The 26,684-nt window shown below is 46.0% G+C and overlaps 1 protein-coding gene across 2 annotated transcripts in view; it reads left to right on the top strand.

Annotated features, from left to right (window-relative positions):
• MB21D2 (Mab-21 domain containing 2) overlaps positions 1-26,451 on the top strand; it is a 64,832-nt gene extending 38,381 nt beyond the window's left edge. For both annotated transcript variants that reach the window (XM_058812366.1, XM_058812364.1), the window contains one exon: positions 22,791-26,451. In XM_058812366.1, coding sequence (XP_058668349.1) covers positions 22,791-24,055 — 1,265 coding nt within the window. In that variant the 3' untranslated portion in view covers positions 24,056-26,451. The remainder of the gene's footprint in view (positions 1-22,790) is intronic.
• Positions 26,452-26,684: the final 233 nt, after the last annotated feature.

Here is a 26,684-nt window from a genome sequence, read left to right on the forward strand (position 1 = left end):
TAGAAAATGCTAGTTGTAGTGTACTTTGTTTGTTAAATAAATCTAACTATGTGGTTTGGGACCTGCCTGTTGGAAGCCCTGAAGCTGATTTTCTCCTACTGTCAAAGTTTCCAGCCTTCATCTGCAGCTGAAATTCAGCATGCCAGTAATGGCAGGGATAATTCTGCCTTCTGGCTGGAGCCTGCTAATTGGTTTTGGTTGATCTCCCTGTCTCATTTTTTTCCGTTTCAGTATCTCTAGGGCTTTTTTTGAGCAAAGGGGGCCAAGTCCTGGTGTGAACTGTGGATACCAAACTCTCTGGTTTTTTGTACTTTCCCAGATTAAAAATTACTTGTACTGTCTGGGTCCTTTCCCACTCTGTGGAAAATCCAGTCCTGTTTTATGGTCCCAAACTAGCTGCTTGGTGTCCATCTTGGCACCAAATCTTTCCTAAGTCCTTATGTGGTGCTCCTGCTCACATATGGCACTTAGCTGCGCAGGACATTGGCAATTTTTTGTGTGGAAACAGTGGTTTGTGTGGTCATTTTTCATTAAAGCAAGGAGTGGTTTGTGTTGAGGATGAGAAACCCTCACAAATACTTATTTTCACTCTCCTGGGTTTTTCCAAAGGAGCTCCGCTCCTTATCCTGACATCTGTTCCACAGAAAGACCCCATCAGTCCTGAGGGGAAGGAGGAGCAATTGGAAGAGAAGGAAATTCAGTCAACTTTAGATGGGCTTCTTTAATTCCCTGTGCTCACATCCTTGGCTCCAGGCCACTGTGTTTTGGGATTTCCCTCTGGCAGGCAGCTCTGGCAGAGCGCTCCCGGCCGGGTTCCAGCTTGTTCTCCTTTGTCCCGCGCGCGCCCAGGCCTGGCCGAGGGCTCGGCTGCTGTTGGGGGGAATCTCTCGGGGTCTCTGCTGGCCAGAGTGACACCAAGAAAAGTTAGAAAGTCTCTTTTCCCAGCCCAGCACTCGAAGGAGTCAGAGCTCTTCAGTTCTCTGGGTTGTTTATTGTATCTTATCTATAAAATTCTTTGTCCTGTCCTGCCGAGGTCCGCTCAGCAAGACAGTCTGAGGCACTCTGCCTGCCCCCAGGGCTGTGTTATGTCTTTATACTAAAAACTACGTGTACAATATTTACCATAACTTTCCAATACCTATCACCTATGTTAGACAGTGAGCTTCTACTCTAAACCAATCTAAAAGTGCCAACATCACAGCAGAAGATGGAGGCCAAGAAAAAGGAGGAGAAAGGCTGGACACGCCCAGATTCTTCCATCTTGCCCCCTGAACCCCCATTCTAAAAACCCCAAAATCTCCTTTTTCACCCTGTGATAAATTCACTATCATTCTACTTAAACTGTTGTGGCTTGCAGCTCTTTATCTGAGGTTGGTAACTTGCTCCAAGGGTCATAATCAAAACCACACAGGCATCTTGGGCTCTGTGCCAGGGTCTCTGAGCCTCCTGACAGGACAGGGGTCTTGGCTGCTCAGGACAGCCAGAGGGATGTCCTGGGTTCCAACAGGAATCCTCCCCCCCTGTCTGCAGGGCACCACCTCTCCCCTGGGCACACACCCTGGTGTCCTTTGGCTCACCCAAAGGAAAAGTTCACCTTGCTGCTCTTGGCCAGGTTTGGCCTCTCACTCCAGAGCATCCTTCTCAGGAAGGCAAAGGGCATCAGTGAGGCTGTTTTAAACACCTGATAAGCAGAACTGTAGCAAAAACCTTTGATCATTTTCCATCTGAGTAGAGTAACTCACAAGACTGCATTGCCCTGATTTTCCATGATAAAGGAAAAATAATGAGATTTGATATTTCTTTTCTGGAACAGAGCACTTGAAGTTTTTGAAATGTTTTGTTTATTTTCTATTTGCTGTTCCTGTACCTAAGTACCTGAAATATTTTTAGATTTTTCCTCTTGTGGATCATTTCAGAGGTTTTATGTCCTTTGTTTCAGCTCCAAAGGAAGTCAAATTTTAGAATGTTTCAATCTTGGCCATAGTGGATTTCTGTCTTCTGTACTGCTCTGTGGATTTATTTGATATTTTAAAAAAACCCACAGACTTCAGCACAAAAGAGGACAAATTTTACCTTTTTTTTTCCAATTTTTTTTTTCTAAGACTCATGGTTTCACTGGAAACTCATTTCTGGAGTTGCTGTTTCCTTTCTAAGGTTACTTTCTCCCTCCACTCAGCATTAATTCTAGGGGCCTCCAGTGGCCCAATAAGGGAGCAAATGATCTTTTGGTGCTGGGCTATGAACCTGTTTTCCCATAATAAAAACAAACTACTTAGGTTAAGGGAGTCACCATGCATTCATCATGGTGCTGAGGGCATAGAGGGCCTCTTAATGTGATAATTTTTAGAGTTTATACAAATTGACAGAGATGCTAAATGCACATTACTGAGAAGAAAGTGTGAAAATCTAGTGACCAGTCTCCTGGGGGGAAAAAAAAGGGAGAAAAGTAATTTGGTGCTTAAAATTTTATTGTGTTCTTTAGTCTCACCCTATAGGCTGAATTCAGATTTCAATAAATCTTTATAGCAAAAAGAATTTACCTGCTAATAGTTTCTGCTCTTTTAGTTAAAGGTTCTTCAGAGAAGACTTTGCCACACGATAAATTGGTGCTGAATTCGATCTCTAGACAAACTGCGTAAGAAGCTGAACTGTCTAGGTCTTTGTTATGGTAGGAGACTGAGCAAAAACTTGGTATGGAATGAAACTCTCAACTTCATATTCTCAGTTCTTTGCTAAATTTTGTTCCTTTACATCCAGTGCATTTTCAGTCTTGCTTTATCTTGAAGATAAAACTATAACCCTTGATACCTCCACCCTCATTCGTGTCCAGTGTAGAGCAAAGAATTAATTATGAAGACTTAAATCACTGCTTGAAGCCATAACAGCAGATCATCATTGTCCTTAAATGTCTCTGGCACAAGCTCACTGTCTCTGATTTTCATGTCTCACCAGTTGCTATTTTTACATGTTTTGTACGGAAGAGGCTGCACCAAATAAAGCTCTGTGTTGTAATAAGTGATTGAAGACCTTAAAATGGCTCCCACTCTGTTATGTGCCTTATAACCTGAATTCCCAGCTCAGCTTTTTCCCTGTGCCAGGAAATATCTGCTACCTTTGAAACTCCTCTCCAGAGATGTAAGATTAGCTTCATGCTGTCAGGAGCTGTCATTTCAGGCAATTAGAAATAGATCAGCTGACACCTGGTAGTTTTGCAAATGCCTTTCTTTCCTTCAACTGCTTCATCTCTGGCTGGTTTTGAAGATTACGTGCAGGGTAACTCTTCCTTATTGCCCACATGCACTCTTTGTTCCTGGCTGCTGTTCTCTGGCTGCCTTTTCAGTGTTGGTGAAGTTATTGGTAGCTGGTAACGCTGCTGTGAGGGAGCAATGCTTTATTTGTAGTGTAAGAGGGGTGGAAGTGGCAGATTTCTCATTCTTAGCTAACCCAGTGCGTAAAGAAGGAAACGGAGAAATTAGGAATTGTTATTGCTGAAGGCAGAGGCAAATGAAAAAGGAGATTTTATTGCTGTAGAGCTCTGTCCTCTGCCAGGACTGGGAGGAAACATGCACTGGGAGCCAGAAAACTGCATCCACAGAGTGAAACTCTTTGCATGCCCTTGGGCTGCATCTTTCATTAGGCGCCTGCCAGCCCTTTGCTCACACCATCCCAACCCACCTGTCTGCTTTTGTGCTCTCCCTGTACAGCTGCTTCTGCTTTCATTTGTTTCTAGGTTAAATATTGCCACCTGAAATATGCAGTTCCCAGAGGAGACACAGTCAATGTTAGTGAAAGGCTAGGATCTGTTTCTTTGCATTTTGGCTTGAATTAGGAATATAAAATCAGTGTAAGAGAGTGAGGGGGAGGCTGAGCCATGACACTAGGAGGAGCACAGCTCTCTTTCGTGACCTTGCAGTGCCTCCAGAGAATCCTGTATGTATGTGAAATTATGAACTCTGGGACTTGGTTATGCTGCCAACTTCATTTTGATCTTCTCTCTCTGTCTCTGAGGCTGTGTTTTAACTGAGGCAGAGCTAGCAGGCAGTTAACCCCAGTGCTCCCCGGTGGAGATGTGCTACCCTGGATAATAACATCGTTTCTAGCAAACTCTTGTTTGAAAGTGGTCTCCTAGACAACTAAGTTTCTTGGCAGGGATCTGTTATCTCTGGGTGGAAGCTGAAAGAGAGCCTGCAAGGTAACCAAATGCCAGGCCCTGGCCTGTCTGCTATGTCAGACATCTTCAATAGCAGAGGCAGAGGAGGGTCTGCCCACATCCAGAAATAGCGAGGGAGTGAGGCTTTTGGCTCCCTGTGTGCACACAGATGGGGGAGAAGATAAAACGAGTGGTCTCAAGGAGCATGGTGTTCAAAACTTTGTTTTGTCAGTTTCTGTGAGCCCCTGAGGAGCCCTTTGGGGGTGTCAGGCTCTGGGGCTGAGCAGCTGTGCCCCTGGAGCATCAGAAGGGTGCTGGAAAAGGCCAGGGCTTGGACAGATGGAGTAACGGAGATTGGAGGCAGAGGAGCTTGGCCTTGTGCCAGGCTGTGGCGTGGGGTGGGCAGATCACAGAGAGGAGCTGGAGGGGGTCAGAGGAGGATAATCCCCAGGCAGCAAGGGAGGCTGCAGCTGTCGGTGTGAGAGCGTGGCACTGCAGGGGTTTGCTGCTGCTGGGCTCTGGGCATCAGCAGAGCTCTGGCACTCCTGAGGGCTGCGTAAAGCTGGGTGCTGACAGGCTTGTCAGTGTTCCAGGGGATGTTGTGGGACATCAGCTGAAGTTGGAGGAGCCTGGAGGTGTGCAGAGCCCTGGACAGAGCCTCTCCTGGCCTGGTGTGGGGTTGTGAGAGCTGTGGCAGTGGCTGGAAGGGAAGGCAGGAGCTGGCTTTTGGACATGCTGCTGTTTGCTGCCTTAGAAAAACTGCTGAACTCAACTTGCTTTTCTGTCCCTCTTTGCACCAAGTTGCAGCAATGCCCCCTGTGAATGCTTCTTCCAGATGCCCCCATGGGGCAAGCACTATGCTCTGCTGGGAATAATTAACTCATGCTGAGCAGGGAAGCAAGCAGGGAGCCCAGCAGTAAAGCTGGTGGGGAAGTCAGGGCTCTGAGCTCCTGGAAACCTCTTTCCCTGGCAGAGGTGCCCAAACTGTGCTGCACTGCAGGACCTGGCAGGAAGTGGTCCCTGGAACAGAGCCTTTGTTCCCTGCTCACTGTGGTGTTTCTGACTTCTCCAGTACAAGTGTACAGTGCTGCTGTTCTGCTTTGAGTCTGGAGGGAGATTGCCTGCACGGAAGAGCTCTGAAGGGATGTTAGAGATCCAGCAGAGTTTGTGATGTGAAAGTGGGCACTTAGAGCACCACAGCAAGAGGACCAGTGTTGGGAGAAGATGCACTGCACTCCTGCACTCCAGGGGAGGAAGCTCTCTGTCCAGGGAAGAGTATAGCCTGCCCCTGCCATCCCTAGGGCTGCGGGCAGATTCCTTTTTGGAGTGTTTTTCCCAGAATATTACTGCCCCAGGAACAATACATGGGATCCCTCTGTCCTTTTCCTCAGTGCTATCTTTCCATCTCCCTCCCTATATGAGACCCAATGGGTTTTACTTTGCCATTTTTTTACTCAATAAATTTGTAGAGAGAGCTGATGCCAGTCATCCAAAGGAAAGCTTAGGGGGAATAGCAGTGAGCTGGTTTGTGAAACTTGAGGCATTCAGAAGCTGAGTTTGACTCTAAAATTAAAAGCTCTTGGTGCATTTTTATTTCTGTTCTGTTTTCTTCTACTTTTAAGTGAGACTCATCTCCTTCAGGGTATTTTTGGTTATTTGCAGCTGTGATGGATAGGAGTTGGTAATTTCTTTTCATAAATTTAAGCTGAGACTTTTGCCCTTCCTTAGGACTCCAGAAACTTGGATTTTCAGAAAAAGACAGAAGACAAGAATTGGCAATATGGCCAAATAACAAATATTGAACATTACTCAAGCACCTCCAGCACATCTTTGCCAAGTCCCTGAACTTGAATCCAATACAAATGCTTACCTACGGCTCAGGATTTGGAGACTTAGGGAGGAACAGCTCTGTAGGTGTTTGTTGGGTTGGTAGATGGAGGTGATGGATGAGAATGGATCTTCTTGTGTGTCCTAGCCAAGTGCTTTGTAACAAAACATAGCAGTTATTCTGTCCAGCTGGCAGAGGCTGCTGAGAGCTACTGTCTCAAAAGTGCAGACAGATCTCAGTTTTCCTCTCTCTGTTCAGTGGGAAGTCTGAGATGGGGCTCTGGCAGCAATTCTGTGCCAAAGCTGCTGAACCCCAGCCCCAGCCCCGCTTGTTCTCATGCTGCAGAACTTTGGATGTGCTGGAGCAGGCACATCAAATAGTTACAAAGGGTGTGATTAAGCCCTGGGAAAGAGCAAGCAGGCAGCTTGTTTTATGTTTCCTCCCCTGTGTTTGTATGAGTCACGGAGCTGGCGGCAGTCCTGCTTTCACCTCATAGACCGCAGAAATAAGTGTGTAAGAGCCCCACACTAATTTGCTGAAAATAGCCAAAAGCCAGGCTCTTAAGATACCCAAAAGAGATTGCAGCTCCTCCATTTATTGATTCTTTTTCTCTCTGCTTCAAGTTAACAGCTTTTAAGAGACATAAAATGGGAAGAGCATCCATCCATTCTGCCAGTGGTGTGATTGTCTGTCCCAGCCCTTGCCTCAATGGTGCGTGTGTGTGACCTTGAAGGGCAGACAGTGGGGTGGTGTGTGGAGACACACATTTGAAGCAGTAGAGAAGAGGTAAAAAACATCTTCCCCTGTTACCCTGGATGCTGCTGGCATGTCATGCCACTGCCAGGGCAGCAGAGAGGCTGGCTCTCACCATCACACACCAACTCTGCCCTGAGCAGGCAGGGGCCAAAGGGGTTTACCCCCGAGCTGTGTTTGTGCAAGTCTCTAGGGCTGGACTTGCCCCTGCATTCTCCAGTGCAGGGGGAAAAATACCACCTGGGTGCCTTGCAATTATGCCAACTCATATTTTTTGTTTCTCTTTTTAATCAACTGTGATGTTAAATTTTATGCTGTCAATAAAGCTCCAGCTTCTGGAGCCAGTAGATGATGCTGTGAGAATTCCAGCTTTGTTTCTGAGCAGGGAAAGGAAGTCAGGAAGGCAGTCTGGCAGCTTGTAGCTTGGGGACAAGCAATGGACCTTGTGTTCCTTCCATGTTTCCATGGGCTAAGTCCATCTTGCAAGTTTTGAGCACAAGGGTCGGCAGAGCAGATTCTGACCCTAGCTGACATGTTAGGAAAAGCAGGAGAAGTGCTTCAGCTTGCAAGGGATACAAGGCTTGCGTGATGATCACGAATTCAGCTCAGCTCAGTTGAGCAGGTGGAGAAATAGATGAGAGAGGCTGCCCTCACTTCATCCACTGGTGTGGGGAATGCAGCTGTGGTTTGGGGCTCACTGAGCCAGGGCTGTTTGTGTGCTGAGCATCTCAAGCAGGCAGGAGACTCAGACATCTCCCAGCATTCGTCCTTGGTGCAATCAAGAGATTGCTCTTCAGCAGTGCAGGCTCCCCCAAAGCCCAATTCCTGCATTTCCTCCCTGCTGTAAGCTCTCTTTGCTTCACTTGTTTCCACATTTGTTTCTTCTGTTACACAAGCTTTGGTCTCAGGCCTCTGAGATTAAATACTCGGGGCTTTCAAAAGCATGACTCTGAATTAGTCTCTGGCCCCTCTCTGCTCCATGCCCAGCTCATCTGCCTTGGCAGAGTGAGCACCAAAGTTAAGGAGCTCTCGTGAGTGTTGCTGTTCAATGCTGTGCGTGTCTTCTGAACTGCCACAATTTTGCTTTAATCCCAGACCACATCCCATTGGATTCAACAAGTATTCCTCATGGAATCTGCAACTTTAATGGCCCTAGGAGGGCTCTGTTTGCCACTTCATTCACTTTTTCTGCTTCCTCTGCTGTTTTCTACTGACTTCCCCACAGTGGAGAATTCCCTCCCATGATCCCTAAACTGGTTCTCCACCCAGCCCCCTTGCAGCAAATGCCCTGTCCCTCACACTGACTGCTGGGGCTGGGCCCTTTCCTTTTAACTGCAGTGGAATGAGAAAATAGGTGTGAAGATTTAGAATTATCCACCCACCTCCCTTTTACCAGACTCCAGACTGAATATGGGGTTGGGGGCAAGGGGGAAAGAACATGACACGATATTTGCATCACTATCCAATACTTGGAAATCAATTCTAGGGCTTGAAATAGGCTTGCTGGTGGGTTGCTTCTGGATATGCATGTCTGGAGCTGGCAAGAGAGCTATCTCAGCAGTGTCTCCTATGACAGTGTCTGAGCAGTGTTCAGAGGCTGGGGAGTGTTCTGGGGCAGAGAAATACATGTTTGTCTCCTCCATTAAAGTTTTTGCTGGCCTACAGCTGCAGTGTGGGTGTGACAATAGCTATTTAAATGCAGCTTCAGAAGTGTCTATAGCCCCCTGTGTGCTGCTGCTCTTGCTGGACACAGTGCTGTAGTTCTGTAATTCACACAGTGGCAGTGTTACCAACATAGCACTTGTGGTGGTAGTTTGCTATTTCTATAAACTCAAAGGGTGCTTGGGTCTGTTCCTTTAATGTTCCCTCATCCCAGATGTATTCTGTGTTGCCAGATGTCCACAGCTATCTGTTAGAGCACACACATTCAATTAATTAAACACATTTAAGGCACCCACTTCCCACTCTGGATTTGTTCCTTCCCTGACCCATAACTCAGCCTGACACATGGACAGTTTGATGGATCTTGTTCCTACAGGTGGAGTCTCCTGTGGGAACTGTAACCTCCTCCCTTTTCTGCAGCACATCGCCCATAGAGGAGGGTCTGTATTTTAAATCTCTGGAAGTTACACTGACAAAATAGAAATACACTTCCTTTGACTAAGAAGCTGTCTTTGTTTTCTTTTTTCTCTGCTATTTAGGTGCATTTTAAATCCATTTAGTTCAGAAATTTTATACACTGGATTAAAACATGTAAACACGACTTTACAACACTGTTTTTATTGTTTTATTCTTAATGCTTTCTGCTCGTCCCCCATTTCTAGATAGACTATTTATTGCCCTGAAACAGTTCCAAAATCCCAGCTCTGCTCTTCAATACAAGGGTGTGTGTGCATTCCTAGATGATCCCCTTTGCATTTTATTTTGAATGCTCCTAGATTACTTTTTTTTTGTATTCACTATGTTCTGAGGAGGAAAATAAACAAGGGAAACTGATTAGTTAGATGTTGACTTCACCTTTAATCTGAATCTCTGGAGGCTTCTGTCCTTAAACTGAAGTAGCTGCTTCCTCTGAACACAAGAACTGCTGCTGGGCAACTCTGTGCTTGCTGAGAGTTTACTTGGTTTTTGATGAAGAAATAGAAAATCTAATTTTTGAACTAAATTTACCTGCAATGATGCATTCTCTTTTCATAACTTATCAAAATGCATTAGCGATAAATTCTTGACAGTGCTTCTATTAACAGCAGTTGTTCTCCTTTGAAGCCGTGGTTCTCGCTGCCTGCTCAGTTGTGTTGCTGTGCAAAGTGGCATAAACACTCAAAGAGAAACGGCACAAAAGGAGCTGTGTACAGATGGCTTAGACAAAATGCTGGCCTTTTCCTTCAGTCGTCACAAGCTGGAAATCTGGCATTAAATAGGATTTGTAGTCAGGTTTGGTGTCTATCTTCTGGCTTATCCCCTCTTAAAGTCGCATCTCGCTCCCACCCCATACATTGTCTGCTGCCGGTGGAAAGGATGGAGCGAACGCGGTGTGGCGGCCTGGTGCTGTCTCAGAGCTATAATTGTGTCAGACAGGGTGAGCCGTGTCGGGTGATGGGGAGGCTGCGGTGTGTGTGTGTGCCCGTGCAGTGTCACAGGGCGGCGGGAGAGTGGTCCCGTCCGGGCACGGCTGTGCTGAGCTGTGCTGTTCTGAGCTGTGCTGTGCTGTGCCGTGCTGTGCTGAGCTGTGCTGTGCTGTGCCGTGCTGTGCTGTGCTGTGCCGTGCTGTGCTGTGCTGTGCTGAGCTGTGCTGTGCTGTGCTGTGCTGTGCCGTGCTGTGCTGAGCTGTGCTGTGCTGTGCCGTGCTGTGCTGTGCCGTGCCGTGCTGTGCTGAGCTGTGCCGTGCTGTGCTGTGCCGTGCTGTGCTGAGCTGTGCCGTCCTGTGCTGTGCCGTGCTGTGCTGTGCTGTGCCGTGCCGTGCTGAGCTGTGCTGAGCCGTGCTGAGCTGTGCCGTGCTGTGCCGTGCTGTGCTGAGCTGTGCCGTGCTGTGCTGTGCTGTGCCGTGCTGTGCTGTGCCGTGCCGTGCTGAGCTGTGCTGTGCTGAGCCGTGCTGTGTGAGCCGTGCTGTGCCGTGCTGCGCTGTGCCGTGCTGCGCTGCGCTCTGTGCCGGTGCGCTCCTGCCATCTGCTGCCGGCACAGAGCGCCGCACGCTCCGCTCCTGATGCTGCTGCTGCTTCCCCGGCACCTCCTGCACGGAGGGACAATGAACATGGGAATGATTCCTGCCTTCCCGGTAAGGAGGCTGGGTAACTGCCGGTGAAGTTTAGAATTATCCCCCAGACCCAATCAAGTCAGGAAGGAAATCTGTTTGAAGCAAGATTTGTCAGGAAAATTAATGCACAAGCAGAGGTTTATGTCCAAAAAGGAGACAGAGTAGTCCTGTAACTTTATTTGAATAACAGGTCATGGGGCATTCCCCTGGGGTGCCACTAATTTTTCGAGGATGCAGCCTCCTTTTTATCCTCATTTCCCAGCTGCATGTCCCTCTCTGTTTCCCCATTAGCTGAGGTACTTGAGAGGTACAGAATTCCCCGAGTGCCTAATACCTGACTGCCTTCTAATGTATACCCTCCTTTTCTTTTCATTGTGTCAATCAGTGGAACTCCTATGGAATTTATGGTTCTTCCCATTGTTTCTTTCATCTCTCAGTGTCTGACTTTATTCATCAGCAGACCTGCAGTTTGTTTGTAAAGACAAATCCCTCTCACTCCTTTCATCAATTAGTGAAATCCTTTCCATTTTTTCTTTTATCTCTCAATATCTAGCTTTATTTAGCAGCAGACCCACAGGTTATTTTGTAAAGACAAATCCCTCATTCCTTTCAGATTTAAAGCTCAACATGGTGATTTAAAGAACCCGCAGCAAAGTAGAATGTCCTCAGCTTGGGAAAGCAGAGATGTTTTAGCAGCATTGTGATTTCATGAGCTATCTCTCTGGGAAGGGATAAAGTGCTGCTTCTTCCTCAACCACAGAGTTCTGTGCAATATTTCTTAATTTCTGAATGCTCAGAATGTAATTTGGGCTGGAAGTCGTGTTTTAGCAACAAAAAATTTGCAGGGTCCTCCTAGTGGTGGCCCTGTCTATAGGCAGAGGATGCCAGTGGCTGTTTGGGAACTGACACTTTTGCCCTCCTCTGGGCTCTGACTGTGGGCAAGAGCTGGCTGATCCCTGAGCTTAACTAGGAAGTGCCCCAAACCTCATCAAGTCGGGAAGGAAATCTGAAAGGTCTTTTTACACTCCTCCTCCCTGTGGGTTGTTTGTGAGGTGAGGAGAATAGGGCAGTGCAGGGGCCTCAGATCTTGGCCCAGCCCATCACCCAAGGCAGGTGTCCCTGGGCACAAGTAGACCAATACCAGCCAGAGCAGCAGCACAGCAACTTGGGGTGTGATTTTTGCTTTGGTGATGGTTGGCTTCAGCTACAAACCAGTGTTTTTCTGTCTCTGCCTCTGCCAGCCCCTTCCTAAGGTGCAGCCAGGAACAAACAAGTAGGATTGTGCTCAGATTTCTGCTGGGTGTGAGCTGTGCATCAGCTCTGTCTGACTTCAGGGACAAGCACCCTTGTTACAGGACCAGCTCACACCCTCGTATTCCTGCTTCTACCTCATGCAATTAATTCTGAAAACTGTGTTAGCAAATTTTGGAGGTCTGTAATCTTCTTTCTTTGTCTGTTAATCACAGTGTGGGGACCAGCTGTCAGTGGGAAACCAGCAAGCTCTGTGTTATTCGTTGCTTTCTGTGTAGCAGGACTGTATTCAAACAATATCTGTCTCTGTTGTGCTGAGAAGTGTTTTCATGCAAGGGATAGCAAGCCTTGCAGGAGCTGAATATCCACATGGAAATATTGCAAAGTGTTTTCACAGCAACATCTATAAAATACAGGTGAGATTTCTAGTTACTGAATCCATTTGAAGGATCTGTACTCTCCATGTACCTGCCTCTTCTAAGCATGATTTCTTTATCATCATTTGTGAGCAAAGCTTTTTAGCATTTTTCATGATTGTATGTACAAGGGAATTTGTAGGATTAAAATTCCAGATTATCACTGTATAGGAAAATAAAGAAGGTACTTTAATTTTTGAAAGAAACTCCAAATGCAGGTAGGAAAATTCTACCAGTATACTGTGGTTTCTCCTTAAGGCATTTTACTGGAGTTATGTGAGGTTCTCTGTTAAATAGAGTGTAAACAAAGCATTTCTAGTTCTTACATTTTCAGGGGAAAGCTAAGTGAGCTAACTGAATTTTCTATTCTATTGAATTATATTTCTGTTGGATTTTGAGCAGTAGTTGCCTTTCCTCTGTCCTCCTTGCAAAAATGGCTGGGGAAAATGGCACTGGGAAGACATTGTTGTGATTTCATGGCCTGTCTTTTCATGTATATTTGGGCGGGGGATACTGCTTCCTAAAACATGGGGGCATTGGTGAAAGGGATTCTGCTCACCTGAGCTTTCAGAGTCAGGAAGGTGAAGCAGCCCTGACAGGAGATGAGATTTGGAAGAATGAGCTTTGATTGTCATCAGCTTTCCATTACAAGAAGACTTTGAGATCCTACTTCATGAGGTTTTTTGTGTAGGTTTCTGACAGTTTCTGGACCTAAATCTTGCTCATGCCATTATTCTATTAGATTTTTAGAAGAGACATTACTTTAGGACTCAGCTATTGGTGGGGACAACTTCCTGGAACATACTTCGCAAATTTTATATTTGATCAGCAACAATTTTGCTTTCTCCTCCCTCCTTCACCTTGCAAAGTAGCTTTCATCCTGATGAGCCAATAGATCACCAGGCCTTTCTTTAAATAAATGTGTGTGTGAGGCTTTATTTCATTCCAGGTAAGCACAAAAAGCCTTTGCAACAGATGTGGTTGTTCTCTTGGAATTTCTCCTGAGTGAGCAGAGTGGGTAAAATGGGATGGGAGTTCTGTGCAAAGGGCATTTCAAGCCCTGCCCCTGGTAACAGAGAATTGCTCCAAAAATACAGCCCTCATCTCACTGCAAATGCCTCAGGGCATGGGCCAGTGCCAGCTCCACCAGCTCCTCCTTCCACCAGCCAATCCACACCTTACACTGGAAGGAGGGTGGTTGCAATACCTGGATCTTTCAGGGCCACCTGCAATGTGATTACTTACCTTGCCTTCTTCAGGGGACTGCATTTCACCTTTGCTGTCCAAAATGACAGTGGCATTTTACTGCATACCTTCACACCAGGTGGTCCAGGTTCTACCCTGTTGCTCTTGCCTTTCTCTTTTACCCTAATTATTCAGTTCCATGCTTCCTGGCCACTGCTGTGCTGCAGGGATAAGAGATCCTTGGCAGCTGCTGGGGCTGTGGGCTTGGTGCTTGATGGAGAGAATCCACACAGTGCTTCCTGCTGTGCTCTTTGACAGATGACAGTGCTCAGCTGCAAAAACATGGCTGTAAAATCTGAGATTTTGGTTTGAAACTTCTGGTGGCTTTTGTGTGCTGTCAGATGTGACCTCTGAAAGATGAAGCTGGAGCAGGAAGATAGGAGCAGTGGGACATGGACAGGCAAGCTTGGAGGGCTTAGGTTTTCCTCTGCCCTTCTCCCATGGAAAGCAAGGAGAAATGCTCTTGACATTTCCATTCACTTCAGGAGAGCTGCTCTGTTTTCTGCTAACAACACATTTGGCCTGTATCAACTTCAGGTGCTGTGGGTGAAGAGCAATTTTGCATGAATGTCAAAGCCAACCAGCATACATCCAGCTGATGCTGCACATGGGGCTTTGGCAAAAGCATCTCCTATAGGTGACTTGATCTAGCTCCACATGGCTTTGGCCATGTTCTCAGTGTGGGTGGGAAGTTGGTTAATACTGCAGGAAAGCCTGCTCTTGGCTTCATGAGCTCAGACACAGCTGTATTATTTAAGCCTTTTTGATTTCAGCACTCTCTGACCAGGATCTGCGTTCCCTGCCTTGTTTTGCTAGTCCAATCCATGCTCACGTGCAAGGACAGAGAAAAATTATATTGTGCTTCTGGCATTGGTTGTGTCAGCCATATTTGGCCTATCTGTCTTGTCTTCTCCCAGTGTTTGGATACCAGATTTGTCAAAGGGTCTGTACAGATAGAGTCCAGTGAATTCTAAGGGCTGGAGAGAAGATTCAGTTCATGTAATTTTCTCCACTACATGCCTCAGAAAGGCTTCTGAAGACAGCTGCTTTCCTTCTGCCCTCAGAGAACTCAGGATTTCCAGCACTCTTTTGGTGCTTGGCTGGTTTCCTGGGAACATCCTTCATTCCCTCTCTTTCTGACCTGTCCCATTGTATAAACCTAAATAGATTTTGTTATTGGTAGATTAAGAGAACGAAAGCAATTGAAAGAGATGCCATTCTGGTCATGTCGTTGACCCCAAGAGCCAAGTTTGGTGGATTTTAAGGGAAAATCAAGGACATGAATTACAGCTGTGGTTATTCATCAGCTCCCTGATGGCTGTTAGTCACCATGTGTACTCCACATGTAAGCTTAGCTTTTCTGGATGATTTAGTGAAGAATTGTTGAGTCAAGGACAAATCTCCTGCTGCTCTGCAGCAAGGTAGAGCTGTTATTACAGAAAAGACAGGCCCTGAGGATGGGCAGTGTTAGCTCAGGCCCAGTTCATAAGGAATGGTGCTGTGATTTGTCTTGTCTGTGACTTATCTTTGTAGAAAACAGCTACTAAAGGAAAAGAAAGCAAGCTGGTAATTTAGCAGCTGGGGAGAGAAATTGTGGTGTGTTGGATAGCTGTAAGCAGGAGTCTTGGCAGAACAGCTCAAAGTGCATTTACAGTGGAGGCTCCTATGTTATTTAGAGGATGTGAGGTTGTGGTGGCATTCCTCTGTGCACAGCCCACTGGCACCAGAACATAAAGTGGTGTGGCAACTGAGCCCTTTCAGGGTGGGAGAAAGATACCAGGCAGTAACTGAGAACACAAAACCATCCCAGAGAAGCCCAAAGTGCTTTTGCAACCTTGGAGTCAAGTTCTGCCTGATATGTACTTGTGCCTCTGTGGCTGACTGGAGTGAGAGGAGAGTGTGTTCCCAGGTTTGGAAGGGAATGGCTTTGCTCATCAGTGGAGAGCTGCCACGTGTTTGCTGTGAGAGGCACCTGGTGCTGACTCTTCAGATTGGGATGAGAGCACGAGGGAGGCTGGGGACTTTGTTCCCATGTGCCATCTCCAAAACCTTACCCTGTCCTACTTGCACAGTTCTTTTGCAGTGTCAGCAGCACCCCTTGTAAAGTGATGGGATTGGTGCTGGCTTTTACAAGGGGAACATCCTGAAGGTGAAATTAAATACTGGGGAGGAGGACTCCATTACATTGAGCAAACCTGCAGTGGAGTGGGGCTAATTTAGCAAGAAGCAAGGCTGCTGAGGTATTTCCCAGAGGACTGTGAAGGCATTCACCCAGAAGTCACTTTTCACATGAAGTCACCTTTTCATGCAGTGTTGACCATCTCATTTCACTTGAGTGTAGCAATACCAGGGCCCACACAATTGCAGATCTGGACAGTCAGCTAAACAAAGTTTAAATAAGTTGTCCTTTTCAATGTGGAAGAAAGATGACTGATGAAGCTGTGTAAAATCTTCAGTGATCCATGGGAGGTGCCATGGTTAGGTGATTTTCTTCATTTCCTAGCAAGCTAGCAAAACGAAGTCCTTTTGACTCGTGTGTTTTGTGAAACACAGTGCTGCAAGGCACTGACTATAACAAAAATATAACTGATTTACAAAGCAATGAGAGACATTCCAGGCAGATAAGTCTGTCAGTCCTATTAAAGAAAAATCTGCAAATACTGTCTCTAGGTTGGGAAATAGCAAAGCCAGAGAATGCTTGGAGATTGCAGAGGGAAAATTATTATGCTGTACTTTCCTTGCTCTTAATGGTCTTAAGCAGCAGTTTCCTGAGCCAGGGTGCCACAGTAGGTGGACATGGCATGTACCACTCTGAGGTTGTTGGGCTCTTGTGAGGATCCCAGTAACAGGGAGGAACTAGGAAAAACAAGGGCAGAACAGCCCCTCCTGCAAGCTGCGTGTTTGCATTCAAGATGCTCAACCTAGTTTGTGCCCACTGCTGTTACCTTGTAATGAGATCCAAGAGAGGAATCCTGGTGAGTCTCCCCCAGGGTAACATCTTGCTGAATATTTAGCAGTGCTCCATAGGGGTGTGAGCAGAAATGGCCCATCTAGACCCTGTGTAGCCCTTGCCAAATGTGCACTCTCAGTCCCAGAGGGTGGAGCTGTTAAAACAATCTGTCCCTTGGCATATTTTGTCTCTGGCATTGCAGTTCCAGGAGAGATGGCATCTTGTGCCATTTCCAAAGGGAATTTCATGTCTTATGCACATTTGAAAATATGGACACCGTATGGACACAGTGTGCAGTGTTAACTGGGGTGTAGCAGCAACTTGTTCTTACAGCTATCCTCTCTGTCCCCTGTTCCTTCTGTTCTGCTTGTCAGCTGCTCTCAGACCTCATCATCCACATTTTTCAGACCCTAGAGCACCTCTTTGACTTGCACTTCATATTCCTTGTAGGCTTTCACCTTTCATCACTCCTATTAGTTTGGCTAATGTGACTCTGGAAATAAGACTCTTCAATAAGCAGACTGGCATGGTGGAAACCCAGCATCAGTTTGGAACAGACTCTCAAACCCTTCCTGCCCAAAGTAGAGGTGCACAGCAATGCAGGGGCTCCCTCTGAAAATGCTGGCTCCAGCTCTGGGAGCAATCTGGTCCTGCTCTTGTGGTCTCTGAGCCCTGACTGGTTTAGCCAAGCAGGTCACTACAGAAACACTGCTGCTGGTTTTGGTGCCAGAGTGGGTTTAGATGTTTGTGAGAGCTCCACTCTTCACTGTACAGGCTCGCCCTTTTTCTCTTTTTTTTTTTCCTGCTTGCACCATGAAACACCCTTTTCCATTGCCAAACAGAATTTCAGCAAGGTGGGTGGCTTCCACCAGGACACATGAAAAATGGCAAAAAACTGGGACACCACTTTTGAGATTGTTTTTAAAGAAGACTTTGGAGAAAGAAACTGATTTCTTTTACGAGGGGGTGCTGTCTCCCTGCAGTGTGTTCTGTCACCATGTCACAAGATTTCTAAAAGGAGCAGAATCAGTAGGACACTGGTGTATCAGTCTGCAAGGAGCAGCTTCCTTCGTTCACATCCCATATTTGACTGAGCTGGTATCACATGGTTCAGTCTCCCCACTCTTCTCCCACCCCCTGCCTGCTTCCGCCAACAGTCCTCTCAAAATGTGCTTTGTAACTGAAGACTCCCCTAAAGAGCTGACTCTTCCAGTTCTCCTGCGTAACAAAAACTTGTGCTGCTCATAAATAGAATTGCAATTACCAAGGGAAACAGAAGAATCTGCGCAGTCCAGATGCATCAGAGAGGCCTCTCGTCTTAAAGAAGCCTCTGAAATTCAACACACACTGCTCAGGCATAGCTGGGAGACCTCTGCAGAAATCTTTCCTTTGAGCAGCCACTGTCTGATCATCCAGAAAGTCAGACTTCCTTAGGTCTTGGACTTACAGGATGGTAATGATTTCATATAGAAGAAAAGAGGCATTCTCTAGGTTATGCATCTAAAAGGATGAACTTGTGAGGAAAAATCAAGAGCCTTGGCTTTGCATGCTGGGTCCTGTGGAAGGATTAAGCAGTAGTAGAAAAGAGGGAGGCAGTAGGATATGTGAGTGGTCCATAGCTTTCCCTATAGAACAGATCACAAATATAGGGAAGATCCCTTCTATATATCTTCTCCGTAGGCTGCCAGGGAACTCAAGGGAGGCATACACCATTTAGTGCCTGGCTTGGCTCCCTGGAGAATTCTTGTGATAGGCTTCTTCTGTGTGTAAGGTTCTGCTGGTTCTCCTCTGTGGAACCTTTCTCAGCCCCCCACTGCTCCTTTGACCTCTCTCTGGTTCCCATGCAGCAGAAGCCTCCCTGAATTCAGTGACTGCTCTGAACATCACCCCATTCAGTTTGATGAGACCAAGTTAGACTACCAGAACAGCATCTTGCTTTGCCATGTTTCCTTTTGGTGGCAATGGTTGCACATCTAAAGTGCTCGGAAGAAAGACTTAAGAAGGAACCCAAAATTAGGAAATGCATATGTTAGAAATAAGTTTTTACATCATGTTTTTCTTGTGATCAGTTTTTTCAAAGACAAATCTGTGTGCTCCCACTTATTTACACAAAGCTAGTCATGAAATAGCAGTGGATCCCAGCACACACTGCAATGGTCATGGAATCTGTTCATCTGAAATTCTGTCATGGTTGGAGAGCATCTTTGCATTGCAGTTTTTTTGTTTTCAGTGCGAAGAATAGTCTCTGTGTCATCTGCATCAGAGTCACTGTTCATTCAAGGATGTGTGGCAAATGCAGGTGTTATATAAAGTAAAATATCTTTTCTCTGTTCTTACTCTCTTTGTATCTTAGTGCTTGAAGTAGAAATAAATCCTTTTTTCCGTTACACTGAAGAAACAACAAAGGAACAATGTTCTGTTGGTGGAACTCACTTGCTCACCTGTCTTCCTCTGAATTCATGTTTAGTAAACCAACCAGCAAGCCTGGCCTACAGGTGGTGCTACTGATTCTTACAATCCTTGCCTTTCCCATGCTTGCAAGCATACTTACCTGTTAGAATGCCAAATTTACTAGCTTGGGAAGATCTTAAATTTGTTACATATCTAGAAAAACAGAATCCTTTAAGGTGCTTTAGAAGGAAGAGGTAACTGTACACCAGTCCCTCACTTAGCTTTGCCAAACACCTTTTCAGTGTCACACAAGGTACTACTGCAAATGATGTGTCTTGCCTGGTAGCAGTGAGAGGCTTCTTATGTATCAGTGAACCTACTTGGATACCATGAGAGCTGGTCCTTCAGCTAAAATTGTTTTGTGTGTTTGACCCTACAAATTCTGGTTTGGTCTTTACAGACAGCTCCACAGATTTTCTATACATTTCATTAGTTTTTCTGTAACCCCTATTGCCTTCTCCTCCCAGGTGGCCCTGGGACTGAGATGAAAAGAACAGAGCTCAAACTGCCCGCTGATGCTATTAAGTACTTGGGTTGAGTACCAGGCTTGGTATTTTTCTTTGTATGTGCACTTACATGCTTGCTGAACTGGAGTGCCTACTTGTGTTGTACATTCATGGGCTGCAGAAACTTGAGGTGAAAGCTTTGTGACAGGCTGGTGTGTGCCACACAGTGCTGGCTGATGGGACTCCTTGAAATCCCTTCACATTTCAAATAGATTTGTGAGCAAGGGGGGCAGTTTAAAGACACTGCAAACCCCTAAAGCCTTAGGTAATCCTGAATTTGGCCAGCTCAACTATTTATAGAACACTCTATGCCTATTCTAAATATACTTTCCTCAAGGGGACCTTATCTCAACTCCCTCCTCCACCACTTCAGTTGGATCAGCAATGCTGCTGTGATCATTTAGCAAAAATTCCTTCTCTTGTTCTGTGGCAGAGCTGCAGATGTTGCTGGTTTGGGACTTAAAGGGGAAATTCTGTGCCAAGCAGAGCTCAAAGGTTTGATTTAAACTGCAGCCAGCCAGGTAGGGAGATATTGATGACATGTTAGATCATTTCCTGTAACCATTTCCTTACCATTTTTCAATATTTCTCTTCTGCTGGTAGGTCCAGAGTTCTGGAGAGGGAAAACCAAGTGACTCATTGACAGTGTACAGAAGGCAGGGCTTGAATCCCACTTGCTGGTTAAATGGGGTTAGACTATCAACTCCATTGCTCCCATGTAAGGACAAAGGTTCTCTTCAGGCCAAGGAGAGCAACCCATCCAACAGCAGATTCTGAAGTGGGGAATCTCTTTGGAAAAATCCTGATTTTCTTTTTTAGTTGAAGGCTCTGGGATAGAAGTTCTGGTGCAAAGGGAGAGCGTTTTTCGTCCCTTAAGTTTAAAAAGATTTAGAAAAATGCGTCCTTTATTGAGTCCTATAGGTTTGAACATTTTCCTCTGTCGGATAGTTACATTCTGTCTGCCTATCTCAGGAACATCTGCAGATTTGCATGGCAGATGCTGCAGAGCACTGTCCTGAGTGGGACATTGTGGCTGAGTGTAGAGGCAGGATGGGCCATCCAAACCCATCATATCATGAATAGCTGTGCTGCCCCACTGTAAGGGACAGTAGTACATTAATCTTTGGGGGGCAAAATAATTGCTCCTTGTCCCTATGATGTGATTGATCCAGATTCTACTTCGTGGGCATTGGACTCAGCTTCCAGCAGAGGTGTAAAGCACTAAGGCTGCTTGCACTGGTTCAAGGACAGGATTCAGAGGCAGTGTGTCAGTGGTGTCTGCAGAAGTCACATCAATTGAGGTACCCATTAGAAAACCCCTTCTGGGTACAGCAAAAGAGTGACTGCTACTATTTAGCCTCTGGGATAGAGAAGCCTGTGTAAGACATTGCTGCTCCACAGATCAGGGTAACATAGCTCACTGTGTGTCTAAGCCTCAGAAAATGTTTTTGAGGTTGACAGAAGCTTTTCTTAGTTATTACCCTTTGAGGATGAACAGGGCAGCGTGTGGCAAGATCACAGAATGGGATTAGCTCAGGATTTAGCAGGAAGAGTTTCTTAGCACTCCTTTAGAGCTATTTCCTTCTATTGCAGCCCCTGGAGCTGCATGAAATAGAAGGGTTTATGTCCTTGCCTGCCTGGCAGGAAAATCACCCCAGCTCAATGCAGCAAAATGGACTGGGTCCAGTGCTCTTGGAAGGAATGAAACAGGTAAAGTGTTTTTAACAAGGAATTTCACATGGGGGCTTTCAGGTACACTGAATATTGCCCCAGGATGCGTTCTGCCTCACACAGAGGCTTCTTCCTCCAATATCCTTGGCTTTCCCAAGGAATCCGTGTCCACAGAGCTTTAGATTTTGCTCTGGTCATGGCTTACCTATAAGCATGCAGGTAGTGTTGCAGTCCTAGCATGCAGGGAAGGACAGGTGAGTCTGTCTGAAAGCTCTGCAGTGCCACTGAGCCTGGTGCAGCCCTCAGTGCCCTGGGGTGCTGCTGCTGCTCTCTGCTAGGGTGACCCACTCAGTGCAGGCAGTGTCTGTGATCCTACAGGGATGCATTACCTCAGGAAAGGCTCTGCAGCCACTGGGACCATGACAGCATGGGTACTCATACTGTAGTGCTGATCATTTGTGTTTCACATTCTTGATGTGTCTGCCTCTGATTTCTGGGCTGACAGAGTGACTGGCAGCTTTCTGGCTCACTCTGTTATGCCTCTGGCTAGTTATTCCCACTGCTGTCTCTCTAAGACTGGCTTCCTTTTAATGGAAGTTGCCCATTTGACCATTCTTGATGTAAACAGACCATATTGCCTTTCAGAAGCTGGACTCAGTAATGCATGCCAACAGAAACTAGTGCATTTGTACTTGTAAGGAATAAAATCTATCCCTTTTGCAGTGCTCATAACAGCTTCAGCATCTCCATTCAGAGCCACTGGCCTTTGTTCCCTCATGGCTGAGGTGTGGCAGCTGAATTGAGGCTGGGAAGCAACCAAAAGCATTTAACCACAAGAGGAACACCAGCAGTGAATCAGCCCAGAAAGCAGGAGCAGACTGCAGAGCAGTTGAACTGCAGAGCTCAATTTTAAGCCTAATTTGAACACTGAATGAGGTGCTAATATCTCAGCTTCTGTGTAGAGTCTCAGTCTGCTGTTCATTTTCTATGGACACAGTATAGTGGGGTGTATTTATAGAATTCCTGGTGAAAAGCTGGCTTTGTACAACTGGTACAGGCACTGCAGGGTGAATGTCGCGTCTGGTTTTGGTGCTGAAAGTAAAATCTGTCTTCATGTCTGTGTTCTGGAGAGCTGATCAGATATTTTATGTCGTTGCAGCTTGAAGACCCAGTTTCAGAGCTGGCTTCTCTAATTGCCTGATCATTTAACCTGCTTCATTCAACCCATAAGAGAAGGATGCATTTCTTTTGTTCATGTTGCCTTGTTCATCAGTAAATGTAAAGCGGATTGTAAAATCAGACCTGATTGAACTAATATTTGTAGCTATTCATTCACTCATGAACAAACCAACTCCCTGCTGCTGGTCCAGATTTTTTCTATACCAGAGAGAAAATAAGAACAGCGAGTCAATTAATATTTTCTTTTCTCTATGGTGTGTTGGTGAAACATTTGGATACTCTGGAAATGAATATCAATATGGTGAAAAACTGGTTTAGAAGGTGTTAAAAAAGTTACATTTAGTTCTGGAAGTAGCTTTGCTGTGTTTTACCAGAGGCTGCTGCTTTTTTCCATTGCTTGAAATCTGATGTTTAGGATGGACTTCACACATTCCCAGGAATGCAGTGAAGGCCCTGCTCTGCGTCAGGTGAGACCAAAGGTTGTCTGAGTGCTGGGACTGATTTATGTTTTTGTCACACCAAAAGTTATAGATACCTCTGGTTGCCTTCTTTTTCTGCTGGGCATGGAATGGGTTTTAATCCTGGTTAGATCCTGGATCAGTTTTTTTAAAGGACTTGTCTTTCTGTCTTTTTCAGGCATGGTTCAGAAACTCGACCAGAAGCTGCCTGTAGCCAACGAGTACCTGCTGCTGTCGGGCGGCGTGCGGGAAGGTGTGGTGGACATTGACCTCGATGAGCTGAATGTTTATGCCCGGGGCACAGACTATGACATGGACTTCACACTGCTGGTGCCCGCGCTGAAGCTGCACGACCGCAACCAGCCGGTGACGCTGGACATGCGCCACTCGGCCCTGTGCCACTCCTGGCTCAGCCTGCGCCTCTTTGACGAGGGAACCATCAGCAAGTGGAAGGACTGCTGCACAATCGTGGACCATATCAATGGAGCCACCAATTACTTCTTCTCCCCAACAAAAGTTGCAGACTGGTTCTATGAGTCCATTAGCATCGTGCTGTCTGAGATCCAGAAGAAGCCCCAGCGAGGGATGCCAAAGGTGGAGAAGGTAGAAAAGAACGGGACTATCATATCCATTATTTTGGGAGTGGGCAGCAGCCGCATGCTGTATGACATTGTCCCTGTGGTGTCCTTCAAAGGCTGGCCGGCTGTGGCACAGAGCTGGCTGATGGAGAACCACTTCTGGGACGGGAAGATCACGGAGGAGGAAGTCATAAGTGGGTTTTACTTAGTGCCTGCATGCTCCTACAAGGGGAAGAAGGACAATGAATGGAGGCTGTCATTTGCCAGGAGTGAAGTGCAGCTGAAAAAGTGCATCTCCAGCAGCCTCATGCAAGCCTACCAGGCCTGCAAAGCCATCATCATCAAACTGCTGTCCCGCCCCAAAGCCATTAGTCCATATCACCTGCGCAGCATGATGCTGTGGGCTTGTGACAGGCTGCCAGCCAGCTACCTGGCCCAGGAGGATTATGCAGCCCATTTCCTCCTGGGGCTCATCGATGATCTCCAGCACTGCTTGGTCAACAAGATGTGCCCTAACTACTTCATCCCGCAGTGCAACATGCTGGAGCACCTGTCCGAGGACACGGTGATGCTGCACGCGCGGAAGCTGTCCTCGGTGCGCTCCGACCCCGCCGAGCACCTCCGGACTGCCATCGAGCACGTCAAGGCAGCCAACAGGCTCACCCTGGAGCTGCAGCGGCGGGGCAGCACCACCAGCATCCCCTCCCCGCAGTCCGACGGAGGGGACCCCAACCAGCCTGACGACCGGTTAGCCAAAAAGCTGCAGCAGCTAGTGACTGAGAACCCCGGGAAGTCCATCTCCGTCTTCATCAACCCAGATGATGTCACAAGGCCCCACTTCAGAATTGATGATAAATTTTTCTGAGCTTTCGTCAGTGTTTCTTGGGATTTTTATTTGTTTTGTTTTTTAAAACTCTTGCAGTGCGCAGGTTTTTTAATTTGGTTTTCCTTGATGACTTAGTCTCTTGGTTTTTACATATCCAGCATAGATTGGATCTGTTGAGAACAATCTGAACAAATTATAAATCCTGTTTCTGCAGGACAGTGCAGATTTTGGAACAGTATATTACTATTTCATATGCTGCTTTTTTTTTTCTTTTTCACCCACCCTGCCCATTGTCTGTGAGTAGTTTCTAAAGGAGGACATGCATCATAAACACAAGCCACAGTGTAATGTAGGAGTTTTTCCAAGCTTCCATAATTTATGTACATTGTTGGGCCGGGAGAAAAAAAAACTCCCCTTCCGTTGCTTCAGAAATTCACTTCTTTTTCCATGAGCTTCCATCACCCTAAAGAAATGAGGAGAGGCTGGGTTGGAAAGCACTCCTGGTAATCTGACGAGGCCAAATCTACTGGGCTGAAGCCCAGTTCATCTGTTCTTCACATTTCTGATACAGGGGAGAAAGCTGACTTTACAGATGATGATGCAGCTTTTTGGGGAAAGAGTTGTTTCTGTTTTGATCTACTTTTTGAATGTAATTGTTCATTAATTGGACCTTGTACAGTCCAGAGGGTTGTTTCTGCTGCTTTTCCATGCGGAATAAGGTTATGGAATGTTAGTTTTAGTGTGTGTAATTATTCAAAGCCTTATTTAAATTCTATTAAAGAACATACCATTTTAAATGTAATTGCACTAATGAAATCTCTGCCATTACCTCAGTCCCACTGTTTGTGTTTCTTTCATGAATTAGCATCTGTTATTAGGTCTCAGTATTGCTGATTGCTTGAGACCCCTCTGGTCTCATGGTTTCAGGTGATTTCTTGATTGTCTTTTGTAAAAGACTTCCTTGTTAGCCCGGCTATGTGTGAGCAGTCAGAGTTTTGCATTGGCATATTTCTTTGGATGCGTATTGTGTGTTGCAGTGCATATTGCATTAATATGTATTGCATGTTGTTGAAACAGGTTTACCATTAGATAAGGATGTAATGCTAAAGCAGTGGTATGTGCAAAGTGAATCAGCCAGACCTCCAGCAAAGGAGCTACCTTGCTTCTCTAATGCATGTATTAGGCCTGATCCTTTCTGGCAGTTACCATTCCCTGGACTCCTGAGAACTTTCTGACTCACCCTGGGACATGGGAGATCTTACTCTGGTCTCATGTTTGCAAAAGTTGTGTTTATGTGTAAACTTGTGGTGCAACAGTAGCCTTGAAAAACACATACACTTTTCTTCTGTGTGTAGAGTAAGATGTATGGTAACAAGGGTTAGTCTGAGCCAAAAATAATCCAAGAGTTCAAGGATAGAGTGACTTATTGTGGCTGGCTGGCCAGTGACTGATATTTAGGCCTTAAATCAGCAATTTGGGCTTACTGATTATCCCAGAGACGCTGTTCTGATCCAAACTTGATGCATGTGTTAAAATGTGATTATTAGAGCAGGTTGAAGTATTTTTAAAATATTTGACAGACAAATGAGGTGCATATCTAGTAAATTCTAACTGATAAAAATTGTGTATGAAAAATGTGTCACTTTTTCAGTCCAGCCTTTGTGGTACAGAAACCAGGCTGGTGGAGCAGCACACCAACAGCTTTGGCAACTGCTTTATTAGATGGCAGGGAGGTTTCAATACCTGATCTAGTGCCCAAGTCATGTCTTAAAACTTTAGCTCCTCCATCTCTTGGGCATAATTGAAAACTTCACCCCATTGCTATAGCCGAGATGTTCACATTTACCTGAATTTACTGGTACATACTTACAAGAAGCTCTCAGAAGCTGCTGGCCTGATGGAGTGGATGAGGATTTAACCTTAAAGCACAATTGGCTCTTGATCATGAGCCCTGTGCAGCTGCAGTTTGGTCCTGGGAAGGACATGGATTGGCTTCAGCAGAAGCAGAGCTGGGTCCTACCCATGTGGCCATTGCCAAAGATAAGTTTCTATATAAACCTGTGAAACCTGCCTGGGGAAGGCAGGAGAAGCAACGGGGAATCCTCTCCAGAAGTGCGTGGAAAATGCAGATTTGTTGAAATGGTTTCTTCCCCAGCCTCTGGGACTTCTGTTTGTTGAAAGAAGAGTCTGGGCTGCAGGATGAAGTTCCCATCACTACATGAGAAACCTGCTCAGCACAAAGCAGCAGTAGCCTGGCAGGCAGAGTACTCTCCCAGGAGACCCATTGTCTGTGCCAGTGCTCCTGAGATATGCAGAAACACAGCCTTCCTCATGCCAGTTCAATGTCCTGCTGACCAGCAGTTTGACTAGCCCATGTCAAGCTCTGGTGTGTGCTCCTTTTTTTTGTTTTAATTAAAAAAACATTCTGAAAAGTATCCACCTTGTTCTTCCTGCATTCTGTGTGTTGGAGTTTGTTGTTGTTGTTGGTTTGTTTTTTTTTTTTTTTTTTTTTTTTCCTTGTGGGGGAATGGAGGCTTGACTTTTTACTGGACTGAAAAGCAGTTTTCCAGGTAGGTTTGTGAGAATGTTATATCCTCCAACTGGACCATCTGTCTTCCCAGGAGACAGAATCCTAATCTGCAGTAGGTTTGTATCTATCTAGTATTTG

This window comes from Ammospiza caudacuta, chromosome 11 (genome assembly GCF_027887145.1).
Source record: "Ammospiza caudacuta isolate bAmmCau1 chromosome 11, bAmmCau1.pri, whole genome shotgun sequence".
Lineage (NCBI taxonomy): Eukaryota > Metazoa > Chordata > Aves > Passeriformes > Passerellidae > Ammospiza > Ammospiza caudacuta.